Genomic DNA, 17019 nt, shown 5'->3' with positions numbered 1-17019 from the left:
GGGGCTTTACACCTCTTGCAGGAGCCCCACTAGGCAGTCTCAGGGAAGATTAGAGAGAATCTTGAAAAGGCACCGTTGGTGCTGGCTGGTGGAGAAAACAGCAGCCACTGCCCAAATTCTACTCAGGCCATACCCCCTTTCCCCCCTAAGTAACAACAGCCTTTCTCTCCAGTGGGGAAGGGCAACAAAACTGTAGCTTAGGGGTACTGGTGGAAACTCCTGCAGGTGGGAAGGGAAGCAAGAAAGAAAAGGTTCACTCCTGTGGGAACAGCAGATCAGCCCCAAAGCCCAGGTTCACAGAACCTGCCTCAGTCTCTCTCCTCTACACCCTCCCCATGGTAACAAGCATCTGGTAAAAGTAAGAGTGGAATATTTTAGTTGGGAGAGTGGCAAGAGACTGATTGTTTCTGGGTAACAGGGCAAAAGGAAGAACCAAATCCATATGGAGAGAACTCTAAACACAAGGTTTCCCTAAAGGAATTTGAAGCTCTTTGTACATTGAGGGTAACTATAGCAACAACAAACTTCAACTCTGTCTCTACTCTTTATACAAACCCCACACTACAATCCTAGTGGAAGGAAAGATGCACTCATTTACAAGTGTAGAAAATATTTACCTCAGAATTGACTACCCTATATTACATTTATGGCCTTCGACAAAAAATTAGGAGACACAAAGAAAACAAAACACAGTCTGAATAGACAAATCAATCTCAGAATCAAGCTCAGATATTAAACAGATTATTAGACAAATGATTAGACAGGATTTTTAAACAAATGAAGACATCTTTGGGGGGGGGCACCTGGGTGGCTCAGTCAGTTAAGCATCCAACTCTTTAGTTTGGCTCAGGTCATGATCTCAGGGTCATGAGATCAAGCCCCACTTCTGTCTCTGTACTCACTGGGGAGTCTGCTTGGAATTCACTCTCCCTTTTCCCTCTGATCCTCCCCCTGCTCTTTCTCTCTCTCTCTCTCTCTCTCTCTCAAAAAAAAAGACATTTTTCAAATGAATGTGACTCAAAGGAAAATTTTTACATAAGGTTTAAATGTATAGAACCATTATTAATATCAATCCTTCACAGAGACCAAAGATATTTTGGTGTTTATAATCTTGCTTTTCTGGGACGTTTTCTCTTATTTTCTGAATATCCTCATGTTCTTCATTTCCACTATCAAAAAACTGCTTCTTAAAAAAGATTGGAATTTCACTCACACACATACTGATAATACATAATCTCTTCCAATTTGAAAGGAGACCAAGTCTTAATTCAAAAGAATAAACTTCTAATGACAGAATTTGAGGCAACCTCAAGTTTAACAATGAAGATTGGTTTAAAGTAAAAGATCAATTGGTTAGTGGTCAGGAATGCTCCACAGTGTTGCCAAAAGTACACCGCTTGCATAATAATCTTCAAATTGGATTTTTTATAATTAATTCTCAAAAATTTTGTTTTGGTAAAATCTCCAGAAACACAGATGCTGAGATTGAAACAAGGAGATGAGGATGGTCCCTGTGAATGAGAGACATGGATATTTTTATTCCATAATAGTATTTATTATAGCATATATGTTTAAATGTTTATTTTTCTAGCACTTTTGTGGGCTCCCAAAGGACAAAGACTCTGTTTTATAAATGCTTTTATTTCCTGTATTTAGCACATAGATGGCAGTCAAAAGACTTTTTAACATTTTAAAATATATTTTTTCATTTTCAAATACTAAGGAAAATCTTCAAAACATCTAAAGACCTCACTCCCTATCCAATTACCTTAATGCAGTCTTTAAAATTTGCATGCATGTTGTTTTCAGTTCTTATTTATAACATTCATATTTTTATGACTGGAATTTTGGGAGTTCACTTCATTCATTCATTCATTCATTCAAAAATAATATATAAGGCATCTGCTCTGTGTCAGCCACCAAGCTGAATGCAGGGAATAAAATAGATAGGTAAAATGTGTTCAATACCTACCTTCCTAGAGCTCATAACTGGTGGTGGAGACTGATTGTTAATAAATAATCACAAATAAGTATAAAATTACTATTTTGCTAAGTGCTATGTTGCTTCAAATATAATTGGAGGATTTTTAAGCAGTCAAGAAGTCAGAGACATTGAAGGAATGGTGATTGAACCTAGATCTGAATGCTGAGAAGCAGTTTATTCAGTGGAAAAAGGAGCATTTCAGGAGGAAGAAACATCATAGTCAAAGATCCTCTGCCTGATAATGGATGGGAACATTAAGACATGGTGCAAATAAGGAGTCTTCAGTCTGTATGCACAAGTCTTTCTTTATAGCAGGGAGGCATTCTGCAACTAAATCTTTAAAGCTTCTTTTCTAAATCTGATTTCCTCCTCAAAAAATGTCAGATTTCCTAGGTTGGTGCTTTAGTTTGTCCTCTAAATCATCTACCTTTTTTCATAATTTTCTTCAAGTTTTTCCTCCACATTTTCAGATTTTCAAATGTAACTTCATTATCATTGATTTGGGTTTTTTGGCCATTGTCTTCTTTTAACCTTATTCAATGTGTGTTTTAATTACACTCTTGTATTATTTTGCATCCTTGCAAACTTTAGCTTATTTATATATCTGTTGAATACCACTCCCCTCTGCTTCCCCTAGGATTTGTATTCCTGTTTAATAGAAGCCACTGAATTAAGGATTAATAGTTGTTCTGGATTCTTGGATTCTGAAGTAGATCAAATAATCTGAGGCATATGTTCTAATGTTCTTTTCCTTCACTGTACATATCACATTTATAAATATAAATTTATTCTTTTAATTTATATCATTTAATAACATTTAATAATTTAATGTTCTTTTCCTTTAAAGTGAAGGTCCTCTATTTTCTCTACTGTATTTCATTTTGCCTGAAATATATTTGATACTCAATAATTGTTGAATAGATAAATATTCAAGATGTTGCCTTTTTTTTGCAATGTTTTAAAAAACAGTTCCATCATTTTCTCTATTTTTTGAGATAAGATCCCATCAGACTTGTAACATAGTAACCTAGCATGTTGGTGGTTTTTCCAAATCTCTTCTCGTGGAAGTAACGAATCTTTTCTCAGAGCTACAGCTTAAGAATAGTTTAATACATATAACATCTAGGCTAATTGTCAGATTCTAGCAAGCATTCATATTTTGGGACTTTGCTATACTCAGGAATATCTTCTCCTATCTTATGGCTTGCTGTATCTCTCTATCAGGGGCTCTATAAGGATTTTTTTTTTTTTAAGGAGATGTCCAGGCTGCGTGACAAATGTTTTGAATCAGGATCTCTGGGATGGTTGCACAATTGGCTTCTTTTAAAATAAAAAGTTTCACAAGCTATTCTCAGCCTACTGAGTATAGAAACTACAAGCTTTAGCATTCAGTATAAAGCTGTTGCAATCTCACAAATACAATATTCAAGTATTTGTTCTCATCCACTCTCCTCTTGTCCTATTTGTGGGGATGTGAAAGCTGTCTTTTGGTGCACCAAACACACACACACACACACACACACACACACACACACACACAAATATGCAATTGAGAAACAGCTGGTAAATTATCTGGTACAGACTCCATGTTTTCCAGGGAGCAGACAAATAGAATGAAGACACATCTTTTAAAAGGGCTTTGCTTTCTCAAGTTAATGTCAGTTTTCTTAATCCATTTCCATGGTCCTGAAAGAAACTTAACACATTCCATATGTTGTTTGACAATCATAGCTTACAAATTCTGAATTATCTCTATTTCTTCAGCAGTATTTTAATGGAAGGTTGGAAGAAGATGCTTCAAGGGCTCCTAGATGAAGGCAATTTCAAATTATAAATTAATAAGGTCTATGAAATACGGGACTTAATACATGAATGACAGATGTCATGATAGTATAAAGGTTCTATCATACTAACTTCATGCTTGAGTAACATGGGGCAAACTGGCTTAAGAAAAGGTATTAGGCTTTTCTCCTTATTTAGTTTATTAACGTCTCTCCTCCTTTCCCCCCTCTATTTTCTAGTCACTGGTTTTATTGAGTTATAATTACCTGTGCAAATATTTTTTTCTTTTATTATATACTGAGCATATATCTCACTTAAAATTTGTATGGATCATGTGTCCTAATCTTCACCTCAAATGCATAGCCATACCCTAAGCAATGCATACTCTCATTCTTTTTCATTTATAATCTGTTTCATTATTATAAATTCACAGGTGATTCACTATACCATCAAAAGGGTGGGAGAACTGTTAGTGACAGACCAACAACTGCTCAAAATACCATCCTACTAAATTAATAAAAAGTTGGTTTGAAACACAACCACCTAATTTTTTTTTCTCCCCTTACATATGTGTTTCATTGTCTGCTCTGGCAGAAGGTACAAAATATCCATCATTATTTAAGGATTCTAAGTTTGCTTCATTTGTATCTTTTTTTCCATTTTCTGATGGCTTGTTATCTTTTCCTTGATATATTTTCTTCATAGTGGCAATTAATACAACAAATAAAATAATTGCTGAAAATCTTAAGCTCTCAATCAAGCCCAGGAAGGTATATCTGTGAAAAGAGAAAAAAGTCAATGTTCATGTTGAAGTTTTTGTAACAATTTACAGTGTTGCTCTCCAGTATGCAGAAGACCTTAAAAGAAAAAGAAATGATGTTTGAAATTATACATAAAAATATTAAGGCAGCAATCCTAGTGATTTTTTTATTGACATAGAGGAAGATTTTAAATTATTTTAAGAGGAATATTAAGCCACAGAAACTAAGGGTGATTAATGATCTACCCAAATGCTTTCCACAAAAGTAAGGTATATTTGGGCTGCTTAACTGTCTCAAAGGCAGATTAGTTCATGTGTAATGGAAACAGATTATAAAGGAAATGAATTGACTGTGAGGTCACCAAAATGAATCCATTTAGATAGGATCCAAAGTTTAGTTTATAGGCTAAATACAGTCCACAACTGCTGTCATGTGTCCTACTGGAAGTTTTAATGAAACAATATTAAATTACCTAGCACACATGGTCAATTCTTGTGATTCTTAGCTTTGGTTGCACCTTAAAATCATCCCAGGAAATTTTAAAAATCCCATGCCCAGGCCACACAGCCCCTGAGCAATTAAATAAAAATTTCTGAAGATGGGACACAGAAATCTATATTTTTTAAAGCTCCTCAGGTGATTATAAGGAGTAAGAAAGATTGATAAACACTGACCCAGTAGCCTAGGAATCATTCACTGGCTAATTGACATTGTTAACTAAATGTAGAAAAGCTTTATGCAAAAAAACCCTTGAACAATTATTAGGTTTAACTGAAGGTGATGGAATTATATAATTTTGAGCTTTTTAGGTTTAAATTTATTAAAATTACAACATAATGTTGTACCATACCAAAAATAATGAAGGAAATATTTTAAAACATCAAATATATTTGTTTCATCCTTGGGTTATGTCAAGTAGTTCTACCCCAATGTTAAACTTTTCAGAATTTCCATTGAAAATAGAAAAATTACTATGCACTTCTGGTTATGTGACTGTTGCTGAGAAAACATGAATAAACTGGGTTTAGATTTAGGATTGGTATCATAATGTAGATTTCCACTCCTGGAGTAGGAATTGATTATATTATTTGTCTTTGTTAGATAAATTAATAAACAATTATCTAGTTATCACAAAATATTAAGTCCAAAAAAATCATAAGGTAACTATTTAACTTTCGCTGTTTCTTCATCGGGGAACACATTGCTCTTTTTAAAAAATTCCACTTCAGACAATCTTTAGGCCATTACTTGCAAAGTATTTTAGGAAAGAACACAACTGACCAAAAAGAAAGTGATAGGGGCCATGAGTGAACTTCAGAGTGTTAAGAGTTCTAAGAGTGTTAGTTATTTGTAGCTGGTTGGAATGGTGCAAACTTTATGACAGAGGTCATCTAGTTGGAATCATATAGTACATAGCTTTTTCAGACTGCCTTCTTTCACATAGCAATGGTCATTTGAGATTCTGCCTTTTCTGTAGTTTGATAGCTCATTTCTTTTTATTGCTGAAGAGTATCCTGTTGTATGAATGTATCACAGTTTGTTTTTCAATTTACATGGAAAACATCTTAGTTGTTTCAATTTTTTTTTTGAAAATTAGGAATAAAGCTGCTGTAAACATTCATGTGCAGATTTTTGTGTGGGCATAAGTTTTCAGCTTATTTGGGTAAACACCTAGGAACACAATTACTTGACTATATAGCAAGCTTATGTTTAGCTTTATAAGAAACTGTCAGACTCTTCCAAAGTGACTGAATCATTTTGCATTCCCACCAGCACTGAAAATGATTTCCTGTTTTTCCAGATCCTTGCCAGCGTTGGTATTGTTTATTTTTTTTAAAGAGCTCTTTATATATTCAGGACATTTGCCTTGTGTCTGGTTATAAGTTACAATTTCTTTTTCCAGTTTATCTTCTGTCTTTGAATTTTGCTTAAGTTTTGTGACACTGAGTTTTTAAAATATTTAATCATTTTTTTTTCTACTATGGTTTTAGGGGTTTGGGTCATAATGAGAAACACATTCCTACTTCCTAGATAATTAAATGTATTTCTACCACAAATTTTTCTAATACTTGTAGTTTCATGTTGTAATTTTGTGTGTTTGATTAATCTCCAATTAATTTTTTTAAGGTTAATGTACTTTTACAACTATTTCTTTTCTAGATAACCATACAATTATTTCCTTATGAACAGAAAAATATAGAAACATTTTTTCTCTTTTTTTCCCATTGACCTATGACCAGAGCCCCAGAATCATTTTGTGTCTTCTTAGAGAAACCAGGTCATTGAATATAGTTTTTTTAGTATTAGGAGAGATTTTAGAAACAACAGAACAAATTTTAGTACAAATCCCAGATCTTTTTATTAGCTGTACGATTTTGAATAAGTCACTGAGTCTTTATTTCTTCATATTTAAGGAAAAAGGAGAAAAATATCCATCTCTTTCAGTTTCTATGAGTATTAAAATGAGATACGATGTTGCCTGATACAACACTGAGTGCAAAATTCATTAAAGAGTGGCTATAATTATTACTATAATACTGAAAATGGCGTTTCATCTTTTAGAAATTAATATAGTCAAAGGAAAAATCAATTAATAAAATATATTTATGACAACTTACCCATATAATGTGGAATCATATATCCTGCAAGACCCTCGCTTCCCACAGCTGCTGGTTGACCACTTCAAACATGCTTTATCAATCAGAGCACCAAAATATACAGGAGCTGGAATTCCTCCTGCAACATGAGATGAGAAAAGGTCAATCCAAGGAATAGGTTTCAAACATAACTGGGTGATATTCCACATTGATACAATTTAGATTAAGTAAAAGTTGAAAATTTTGGAGCATGCTTCCATTGTTTTGACCTAAATTTACTCAAGAACTGAGACTGTTAGGAATCTCAAAGGCTCAAATTACATATAATAGCATAGATATCTGCTATCTACCTCACCCCACCAACACACACAGGGAAGAGGGAACATTAAATGCCTGTATGCTCTGTTTTTATAATTACCAATTAACTTAAGCCTAACTGGAGAAAAGAAGAACATTGTCAGTAAAACATAGAAGTTATATTGGTTCATATAGGATTTTCCTAGGCAAGGAGAGCTAAAAGTGTGGTGGTAGATTATAACTTCACAGAGAAAGGAAAAACCTCTCAGCTCAACTACCTCAAAGTCAGAGGGTTTTCAACCCCATTTTAAAGAAACCTAGCACTTCTTCTCCGGAGAAGTACAGGCCCAGCTTCACAGAATACTAGGCTCTTGGCAGGTTGTCCTTCTTTCTTGGCTCAGAGCTCCACTTCCACTTTCTTGGTGTCATGGGAGCCCACAGTCTTGCACTTTCTCTCCATTGATTATGTGCATTTTTAATACTTCCCCAAAGCAGCATGGGCTGTCCAAGTTAGGGGCTGTGGCTGAATTTTGTTTCTGTTAATGTTCTGATCACAATGATGCCTGGGCGTCTAGTGGTCTGTGCCTAACCCAATTTTTACCTGTAGTGTATGATTTTTCAGAATGCAAACCTTTTTAGAAACACATATGTTGCCTTACAGTGGAAGTACCCATCTGCTTACTGCTATTTTAATAAACTCGGAGATACACTCCTAGTTCTAAGTGTTGGTAATTTGACCAAAATTTTAGAGACAAGCTGTAGAGATCTATATTCCATATGGTAGATCTGAAGTGGTCTACCTTGTTCTTTTTGTATTTTGATGAATGACTTTCGGTTTTTATTTTGTTACATAAAAATAGTAGTGATTCATATTTCAAAATTGTATTGATTCCATTTATTTCTAAGCCTCATTTTTCTGATAGTGAGATTTCTGAGATGACAAAAGACTGGTGTCTGGGGCCAAACATATCTGAGAAAAACTGGTACTAAGAAAATGGTGAGAAATTTACAGCTTTCCACAAATCACAGCCACCCTTTGAAAAATGAAAAATACATGCCAATAATTTATTTTCCCCATACAATACCACTGGTTTGACCAAAGTTAATTCATTAAATATTTTAGGTAGCCAACTTGGTCTTAAGTCAGTACTAGAATTTTAAAACTTCAAATGATCTATTTTCCAAATATCCTTTTCAGTTTAATATGCTCTATAGACCTCCCACAACTTATGCATGTGTTGTATTCAAGACAACTTTTTGTGAATTGAAAGTCTGCTATTCAGTATGTATTTCTTCCAAAAAAGTAGTTAGGTTCTACTCTTCCATTTATTGGATATATCAAAATAGTAAGCTCACCTTTAGGATGGCAAAATTCCTTTCTTTCTCTTTTATGTCACTATAAGAATTTCCTCTAGTCTCAGTCTTATTTCAGCATCTAAGGGGGAGTCCTAGATCCCACATTCTATTTTCATCTGCTAGCTTCTATGGCCTAGCTTCTAGGAGAGAGCCATCTCCATTCTATCTGGAGGCAGGGAACTGCCAGGACAGACAGAGTTTCAAGATTAGAGAAGGACAGAAGAGAAGGCTGGGATGAGAACTAGAGTGGAATCCAGCAGCATCTTCATCTTCTTCTCTCCAAGTCCTTTATATTTCCTTTGAGGATCTGTGGCCTTCTCCCCAAATACACTTCTTGGACAACTTCTCCATTGCACATAGCCAAAGAGTTATGCTTCTTTCTTTTGCTTGTAAGGATCCCAGGGATTGACCCCTCCCACTTCCTTTTCCATCAGTTGTTGCCTCCAGGCCATGGTCAGTCTTCTACCCCAATCCCTAGATGAATGAAGCTCTTTTCCTACTTCCCAGGAATAAGCATATTATTGTTAATACGTCTTACAAAGGGGGATGCACAGGAGTTAGGTTAGAAGTTTGAGCTAACAACAGAAATCTCTGTGGTATGAATGGCAAATGACAAGGGAAAAAGGATGGTTTCCTAAATCTTCTACTAATCACCTCATTTGAATATTTAGAAATAGAACTCTTACTTCTGGAGTGTACAGCCCTACTCTTTGACAACAAAAAGCACAATTTCCTGAGCTTTCCTTCATTCAGAACACTCCCTTAGCCCAAGATGCTGAGTCCTACAGTTTAGTTCCCATTTCCTCTTGCATTTTTAACTTCTGTTAAAGGTTAACTTCCCCAGCCTTAGAGAAGTGGGTAGTGGGAAGTGGGGCAGCAAAATGTTTGCTTGTTTCATACAATTTCAGCCTGACCAGATTTCCCAGGTCTTCCAAGCTGTTTTGGGCATTACCCTCTTTATGCAGAAGGCCCTCCATTCTGCCTTTAGGAAGTAATATTCCTAAGTGTGAAAGTAGAAAAACTTTGGACATCACCTATCTTTGTGTTAGAGTGTAGAACAAATATGACGACTTCTTGTTCTAGTTAAAGATTGACTAGAATTAATGATCAAAGTTTCTTTTAAGTTATTTAGTTTTCCTCTGTCTCATTATTTTTTATTTACCACAAAAATAGCAATTATTTTAAATTATACCTTTTAAAAAAATTCCTTATGATTGGAAATTACGTTCAGTCTGTGAGCTTTGATATAAAAATTTATATCTTAAATTTTTAATCTGTATATTTAGCATACCTAATGCTCGTATAGTTAGTGAATGGAAACCCACTGCAAGGGATTTCAGTTCAGGTTGAACAGTTCTGAAATAAGATAAAGGTAAAGACACATTAAACATCTCCAAAATACCAAACCAAGTTCAATATCAAAACATTTCTCAGTGGCACTGTTCATGATCAGACGAAAACCCTCAAGTGAATGGCTGACATTATTTCAAGTTTTATTTTCAGTTGTTCTAAAAGGCAAACAGTGGAGTGATAATAATTATTATTCTCTTATTTATTCAATATGTTGAGATTTCAAGATGGTTTAACATTTTCTCATTTGATCCTTTGAAATCCTATGAGTGTGTGGTCGGAACAGACTTTATTATGCCTACGAAGAAACAGATCTCATGTGACTCATTCAGTTGACACAGGCCATATGCTACAGCAGATACCTTTATTGAGGTCTTTGTGAGAACTCTTTTACCATCTTATTTCTGTCATTGCTACTAACAACAAAGTTCACTAATATGATTCATGAACTATGTAATATAACCAGAAGGGTCAAAAAATACTTATATTCTAGTGTCTAGTGTATTTAAATGTCATTTTATTTTATTTATTTTTTTAAAGAATTTATTTATTTATTCGACAGAGATAGAGACAGCCAGTGAGAGAGGGAACACAAGCAAGGGGAGTGGGAGAGGAAGAAGCAGGCTCATAGCGGAACAGCCTGATGTGGGGCTCGATCTCATAATGCCAGGATCATGCCCTGAGCCGAAGGCAGACGCTTAACCACTGTGCCACCCAGGCGCCCCTAAATGTCATTTTAAAGGAGCAAGCACATTTGTATCCTCTCCTAGAAATTAACTCATTCTTGCATTTAGAAATTTGTTTCCATAATTCCATTTTTCTGTGTTCAATAAGATGATGACACTGCCGTGTCATTCTGTGATATCCCTGTGATAGCCTAATACATATCACATGAAACAAATTATCCAGCAGCAGTGGCAGGATGGGGAGGAGGGGGCTGAGGCTCAAAAGCCTGTTTTTTTGGAAGTATTTGATTAAGTGATACAAAGGTGGTGGTTGTTTTTTCTTGAGCTGTTTGGATGACCGTATTTGTTCATAGAAATAGACTGAGTCATTCAACAAACATTTGCTAAGTGGCCCCTAGGATATTCTTGCTAGTTCTTCTTGAATAAAGAGATAAATGGTGTTTCATATTGACTGAGTGACTTAGAGAAGTCATATAACCTCTCTTAGCACTGGTTTTCATATTCCGGCATTCCTGGGCTCTCACCCCCACATGGTTTAGATCATTCTTTAATCACACCCTGTCTCCTGCTCCTTTTATATCACTTAAACTCTTCCATTGTGTCCCTTGTTACCAGCAAAATCCTTAGATCTTATGTTCTTAGGAACCCTTTCACTTTCTTATTCTAACAAAGCCTGGCTGCCCCTGATGGTTCTCTTGCTATGCAACTCTTTCAAGTAAGGGCTGTTTTTCTCCCACAGCCTGCAGTCTTACTGGACATTGGTGTAGATGTGCTTCTTGCTCTTTTTCTCTTAAACACCTTTTTTAAAACACCTCTGAGGAGGAGGACTCTATTGTCTCCTCTGAAAGACTTCTAACTCCCTTCAAGTGGTGTGCCATCCTAATATACCATTCCCTAACCTCCTGGCTGTAGTATCTATAGATACTGTATCCGCAGATACTAGTATCTTGATCACTACCCCCATCATTCCTTGGAGATTTTAGTACTAGGCTCTCTGCCATTTTTTTCCAAAACTGTATCTGCCACTTTTCCTTGTTATTATAATAATCTATGTAGACCATCCTCCAATGTTCCGGCCTCCAGGTTTCTTGACCTCTTCACTCCTCAATCTTACCTCACCTATCCCATGGTCACGCTAATCAGTACACACTTCCCTAATTCTCAGTTTTGCGCACTCCCGCATCAGAAGCACCTCTCAACTTTTAAATTCACTCTCTCAAATAAACCAACTCCAACAAGCCTCAGCCCCACAGGGCTCTTCAGGCCCTTGACACCCCCCACTTTGTCCCAGGTCATCTCCATTTTCATGTCCTCACTTTTCTCACCATGCTCTCTCATAATCATTCCTTTCATATACCCTGGACTTTCCTGTCTTTCCCATTCTTTACTGTCCCAGGCAAGAAAAACGCTTTCATCCAACCCTTGCATTTTCTACACCTATACTTAAAGAACTGCTAGCTGGAGGATATCATTCAAATAGTCTGACTAAGCTCATTTTAAGTACAAACCCTCAGGGCCTCCAGTACAATCCTACTGTATTTTACTAGTCTATTTTCCCTGTTTATTCTCCCAGCCTTTAAGATTACTAGTTCCCATTTCCTGATCTCATCTGAAACCTCTTCTTTTTTCCTCCTCTCTCTCAGCAGATTACCTTGCTTTTTATCTAACAGAAAAAGTAGAATCAATCAGAACAGAATTTCAATACCCTCACATAACTAAAGCTACATGTGAATCATTTAAATTCTGTGTGCTTGTTCATATCCCTTTCAATCTTTCCTACACTATCAATTTCCTTCATCCCTACTGGGTAATTCTCATGGGCACACAAGCAGGCTATAATATCTAGTATAAACAGAAATCTTGAGGCCACGCCCCTGCTAAATTACTATACCTTTTCTCTGCTTCTTTTTATAACATCAGTAATATAAAGAATTTTTCCTACTGGATATCTGCACTTCCCCTTCTTGGATTTTCTCTCAGTCCTTTGCAAAGTAGCCTTCCTTTCCCCCCATCTTCATGCATTATTTTTGTTAAGGTTAGCAGTAACTAGCACATAATGAAATCCTGTGATTACTTCCTAACATTTAACTTACATGACCCCACCCTCTTGGTTTTTCCCCACTTCATGGGACCTCCTACTCAGCTTTCTTCAATGGATTCTCCTCCTCTTTTTGCTTCTGGAGTTGTAGTACCTGGATCTTGGTTCTAGAATCTTTTTTCTACCTGTACTCAGTCCTTAGAAGATCTCAAAAGTGCCATGGATTTAAACAACATCTGTATGTTGCTGATTCCAAAATTTATATCTCCAGCTCCAATATTTCTCCAATAGGCATCTCAGATTTACGGGGATAGAACAAAATCTTGCTTCTCCACTTTCTCCAAACTACCATTCCCTAGTCTTCACTAGTCTGTTCAACAGTACTACCATCTTCTCAAGGCTAGAACCTTGGGATCATCCTTAAATTTTCTTTCTTACATGCCACATTAGGTCCATCAGCAAATTCTATTGACTTTGCCTTAAAAACAGAACAAAGACTGAGACTCACACCACTTTCTATTTCTTTTACTATCACCATCTTTAATCAAACTCCCATCCTGTAAAGAACTATAGCCTTCTGTTCTCCGTTTCCATTCTTACATCCCAAAAACTTGTATATATAAGTATAAGGCATCTCAAAATTAGAATTTCTTATAGAATCACAACAGAGATTTTTTTTCACAATTGAAGCAATTGTCAATCAGTCTATGTCATAAAATTCTTAGTAAGAGGAGAAAGTATGAAATCTTTTTATCATTAATTATGACATTGTGGTATCACAATAATCCTAAGTAAATGCATTCTTAGAAAATCAAAATGTAACAAAATACAAATTTGTGTTCCAAATATATTATGAAAAATATTTACATTATTAGGTGTGTTTATAGCCTAATATACATAAAAATGCTTTTTAAGAAGTCATACTTACTTAAAAATCAGCATGATAGTTGGGGTGCTTCCCAATGAAGAGAAAAAATAATTCAAGACTTGCACCAGAGTATAAATATAAAATTTTTTTGTACATTGACTATCTCTTGGGCATTCACCCAAAGTCACCGAATTATTTTTGTTCTGGATACCAGTTACTTCCACACAACTACAGTTATGAAACACCTAAAAAATAGTTTTTGAAATATTGCAGAATATATTTAGAAGGTATGACTGGGCTATAAATACATTTCATTATATTTAAAGAAGTCTCACTCATTTGAGCTAAAATATTTACAGTGTTTAAAGAAAGCATTCTGAAAATACAGTTATTTAATAGTTGGAAGGCAAAATAGTTTCCTGGATTCCTCTCTAGACAAAAAAAAAAAATGCCATTCGCTATTAACATTTAATTTATTCTTAATTTAAAAATTAGGAAAGGATAAAAAAATCAATGTTTGAAACTGTATATAATATTTCATTAATATAAATACTTTTTAATATTTTTCTCCCACTCATTTTTACTTTCTATAAAATGCCAAGTTACTCTCTTTAACAATCCTACTAAGTGTCAGGGACAGGAAGGGAAGGGTTACTCAGAGAATCCAGAAAATATAGTTTTGGTCGGGGCAAAACCTGGCACTAGAGTTATCCATTAGAATGGAGCAGAGTCTAGGGGAATAGGAGCTAGGCAGGGGTACTAGAATTCTACTCTGGCCCACAAACACAACATTCAAGAGCATAATGACAGATTATAGGATAGATGATGTTATTACCAGAGTGTTGAACCTCTGGGTAGACCACAGAAGGGGAAAATTTGGCAAGCAATTTATTTAGATAGGTGGTTTTAATAATTTCTGAATTATTAATTAATTTATTAATTTTTTATTTTATTATATTATTTAATTAATTTATTAATTTAATAAATTCTGTTTTGAGTCTAGGCTAAACTAAGGTTAAGGGAAGCTTAAACCTATTAGTACTTTATTTACTGAAAGAAGAAGTGGAGAAGAATTTAAATCCATATGTAGCTGATAATCAAGCTTTACTTTTTCACTAGGAATAATACGGATGAATCCTTTATGTATCAAGCCTACTGACCAATAAAACCAAGGACATTATTTTGAGTAATTAAGAAGTGATGATTTATTACTAAGGATTTGGTAAAGGAACTCTGCACTAGTCCTCAAATGGTATAGTTATTGTCAGTATTAAGAAAAATGTCTCCATAATACACAGAGCTCTCTTTAGGATTATAATACCATGTCTTCTCCAGGCTTTCACTAATGGACCAAATGGGACCATGGATTAAATGGGGCACTATCAGTGAAAGGCACTAGACCCATTAATAAGAGATATGGGTTTTTAAGTATGGTCCTTGGGTCACATTTTTGCAAATTTATGGCCTGGCTTCAAAGAATCCAGGTGCTTTATTCTTCAAAGTTCTCAGGGCCCTTCAATAATACAATTAGTAGAATTATGGACAAGAAAAAGATGAAAAAAGTTTGAAAATCAAAGACAGAACTGTGTGGTAGAGAGCAATGATCATAGCTGATTATACTGCTGATGCTGATGATAGATAAATGGCCCAGGAAATGGCTCCCCAACTTTGTGAGATATTCAATAGATTGGAAATGGAATAGAGAACATGATACCTGTTCCCCAATTACTGAAAATTAACTCAAGGAATTAAGAAGAACCCACAGTTTGCATGGAAGGGAATATTTTGAGTGAAGAAGGAAATGGCATTTCTATGGAAAATGTTAGGAATATGTAGTCAAAAGATTAAGTTATCCTGGATAGAAGTGCCACCTTTGGGGAAATCAAAATTGGAAGCTAAGAATTGGACAGTCAAGTGAGCATGAAGCCTTGGTTAATTTTTTGGAAAGTTAAAAGGGTAGTGAGCCTAAAGATAAACTTATCAGAATCTATATGCAAAATTGCATATAGATTATTGTCCTGGAAAGGAAGAGGGTGCTGACAAGTGGTCAGATCAGGACTTTCCCCTAATTTCTGAAGGGTAAATTACCTCTAATTTAATCTAATTAGTAAAATGAGGTGCTTCCTAGGGATCCTAAATGCATTTAAATTCCAGAAGGTCATGTTCTCATAAACTCAAGAAGGAAAAGTGGGAATAATCTCAGATGCTATTTAAGCAACAGAAAAACCTATTTGTGTTTCAAGGATTTTATGTGAGGCTTTCATTTACACAACCTCATAGCCATCACAATGACAGATAATATTAGGAATCTTTTTCTATTCTCTTTTTACTATAGACTTTACTTCTAGAAAGATTTGATAAGTTATTGTTAAATCAAATCTGCAATGTTGATCAAGAAGAGAAGACAAAGTAAAAACGAATACTCACCATAGACTTTTTACTGCCATTTGAAAATTTGCATCCTGCTAGACAAGGTGATATGTAAGTTATTCCACTGTCTCCACAGACTGGTTCCCAGTGACTTTGATCACAATTGCAGTCTGAGTTGCAATAAGAAAGTGGTACATTTATGTGAGATGCCACTGGGTTATTTCTGGAAATATAAGGTAGACATATATCAAAAAGAGAGAGAGAGAAAGAAGGAGGGAAGAGAGAAGTAAAGAGAAAGAAAGGGGAGGACAGGAAAGGGAAGCCAAGAGGAGGGAGGAAAAGGTGGAGGGCATTAGGAAAGGGGGGAGAAGAAGTGGGAGGGAGAAGTGGAGGAGAGAAATAAGGAAAACAGTTGGGCTTTAATAAGACAGCGAAATTTGATGAGTGATGATGTCAAAATGGCATTTTTATATAGTGTTTATTAACTTAACACCTCCCAACCTTACCCAGACATGAAGAGGATCCGTAAGACTTATATAAGAGGTCTTTGTGATTCTACCAAGAAATTACTCGTTACACAAGTCACTTCATTTTTTTGAGACAGTTTTCTCTTCAATAAGGTGGTAGACTAAACTTCCCAGCTTACTGTAAAGTTCCATGAATCTGTTATTTACTTTGAATTTTTAAATCTATGTTTCAACTACATAAGAAAAGAATTTCAGAACCGCTAAGGATCAATTTTTTAAAATCAAGAATAATAAAATCAGTTGAGAAAGACTAGAAAAACTCCATACACTTTTTAAATGAAATGAAAACATACTTTATAATGATTGACTGTAAACATGGCTATATTTGTAAAATATAATCTTAAAATATGGCTAAAATTAAAAAATTGATTATTTGAATATTTAATTTATGCTTATAGATTAT

The 17019-nt window shown here is 35.1% G+C and overlaps 1 protein-coding gene across 2 annotated transcripts in view; it reads right to left on the bottom strand.

Annotated features, from left to right (window-relative positions):
- Nucleotides 1-1621: 1621 nt before the first annotated feature.
- SLCO1B3 (solute carrier organic anion transporter family member 1B3) overlaps nucleotides 1622-17019 on the bottom strand; it is a 59215-nt gene continuing 43817 nt past the window's right edge. For both annotated transcript variants that reach the window (XM_034645831.1, XM_034645832.1), the window contains 6 exons: nucleotides 16147-16312; nucleotides 13780-13964; nucleotides 10069-10133; nucleotides 7146-7263; nucleotides 4333-4542; nucleotides 1622-3791 (listed from right to left, as the gene is read on the bottom strand). In XM_034645831.1, the coding sequence (XP_034501722.1) occupies nucleotides 3782-3791; nucleotides 4333-4542; nucleotides 7146-7263; nucleotides 10069-10133; nucleotides 13780-13964; nucleotides 16147-16312 (754 nt within the window). In that variant the 3' untranslated portion in view covers nucleotides 1622-3781. The remainder of the gene's footprint in view (nucleotides 3792-4332; nucleotides 4543-7145; nucleotides 7264-10068; nucleotides 10134-13779; nucleotides 13965-16146; nucleotides 16313-17019) is intronic.

The sequence above is a fragment of the Ailuropoda melanoleuca genome, chromosome 16 (assembly GCF_002007445.2).
Source record: "Ailuropoda melanoleuca isolate Jingjing chromosome 16, ASM200744v2, whole genome shotgun sequence".
In the NCBI taxonomy this organism is placed as follows: Eukaryota; Metazoa; Chordata; class Mammalia; order Carnivora; family Ursidae; genus Ailuropoda; species Ailuropoda melanoleuca.
The sequence above is the reverse complement of the archived record's forward strand: the minus strand, read 5'-3'. Positions and strand labels throughout refer to the sequence as shown.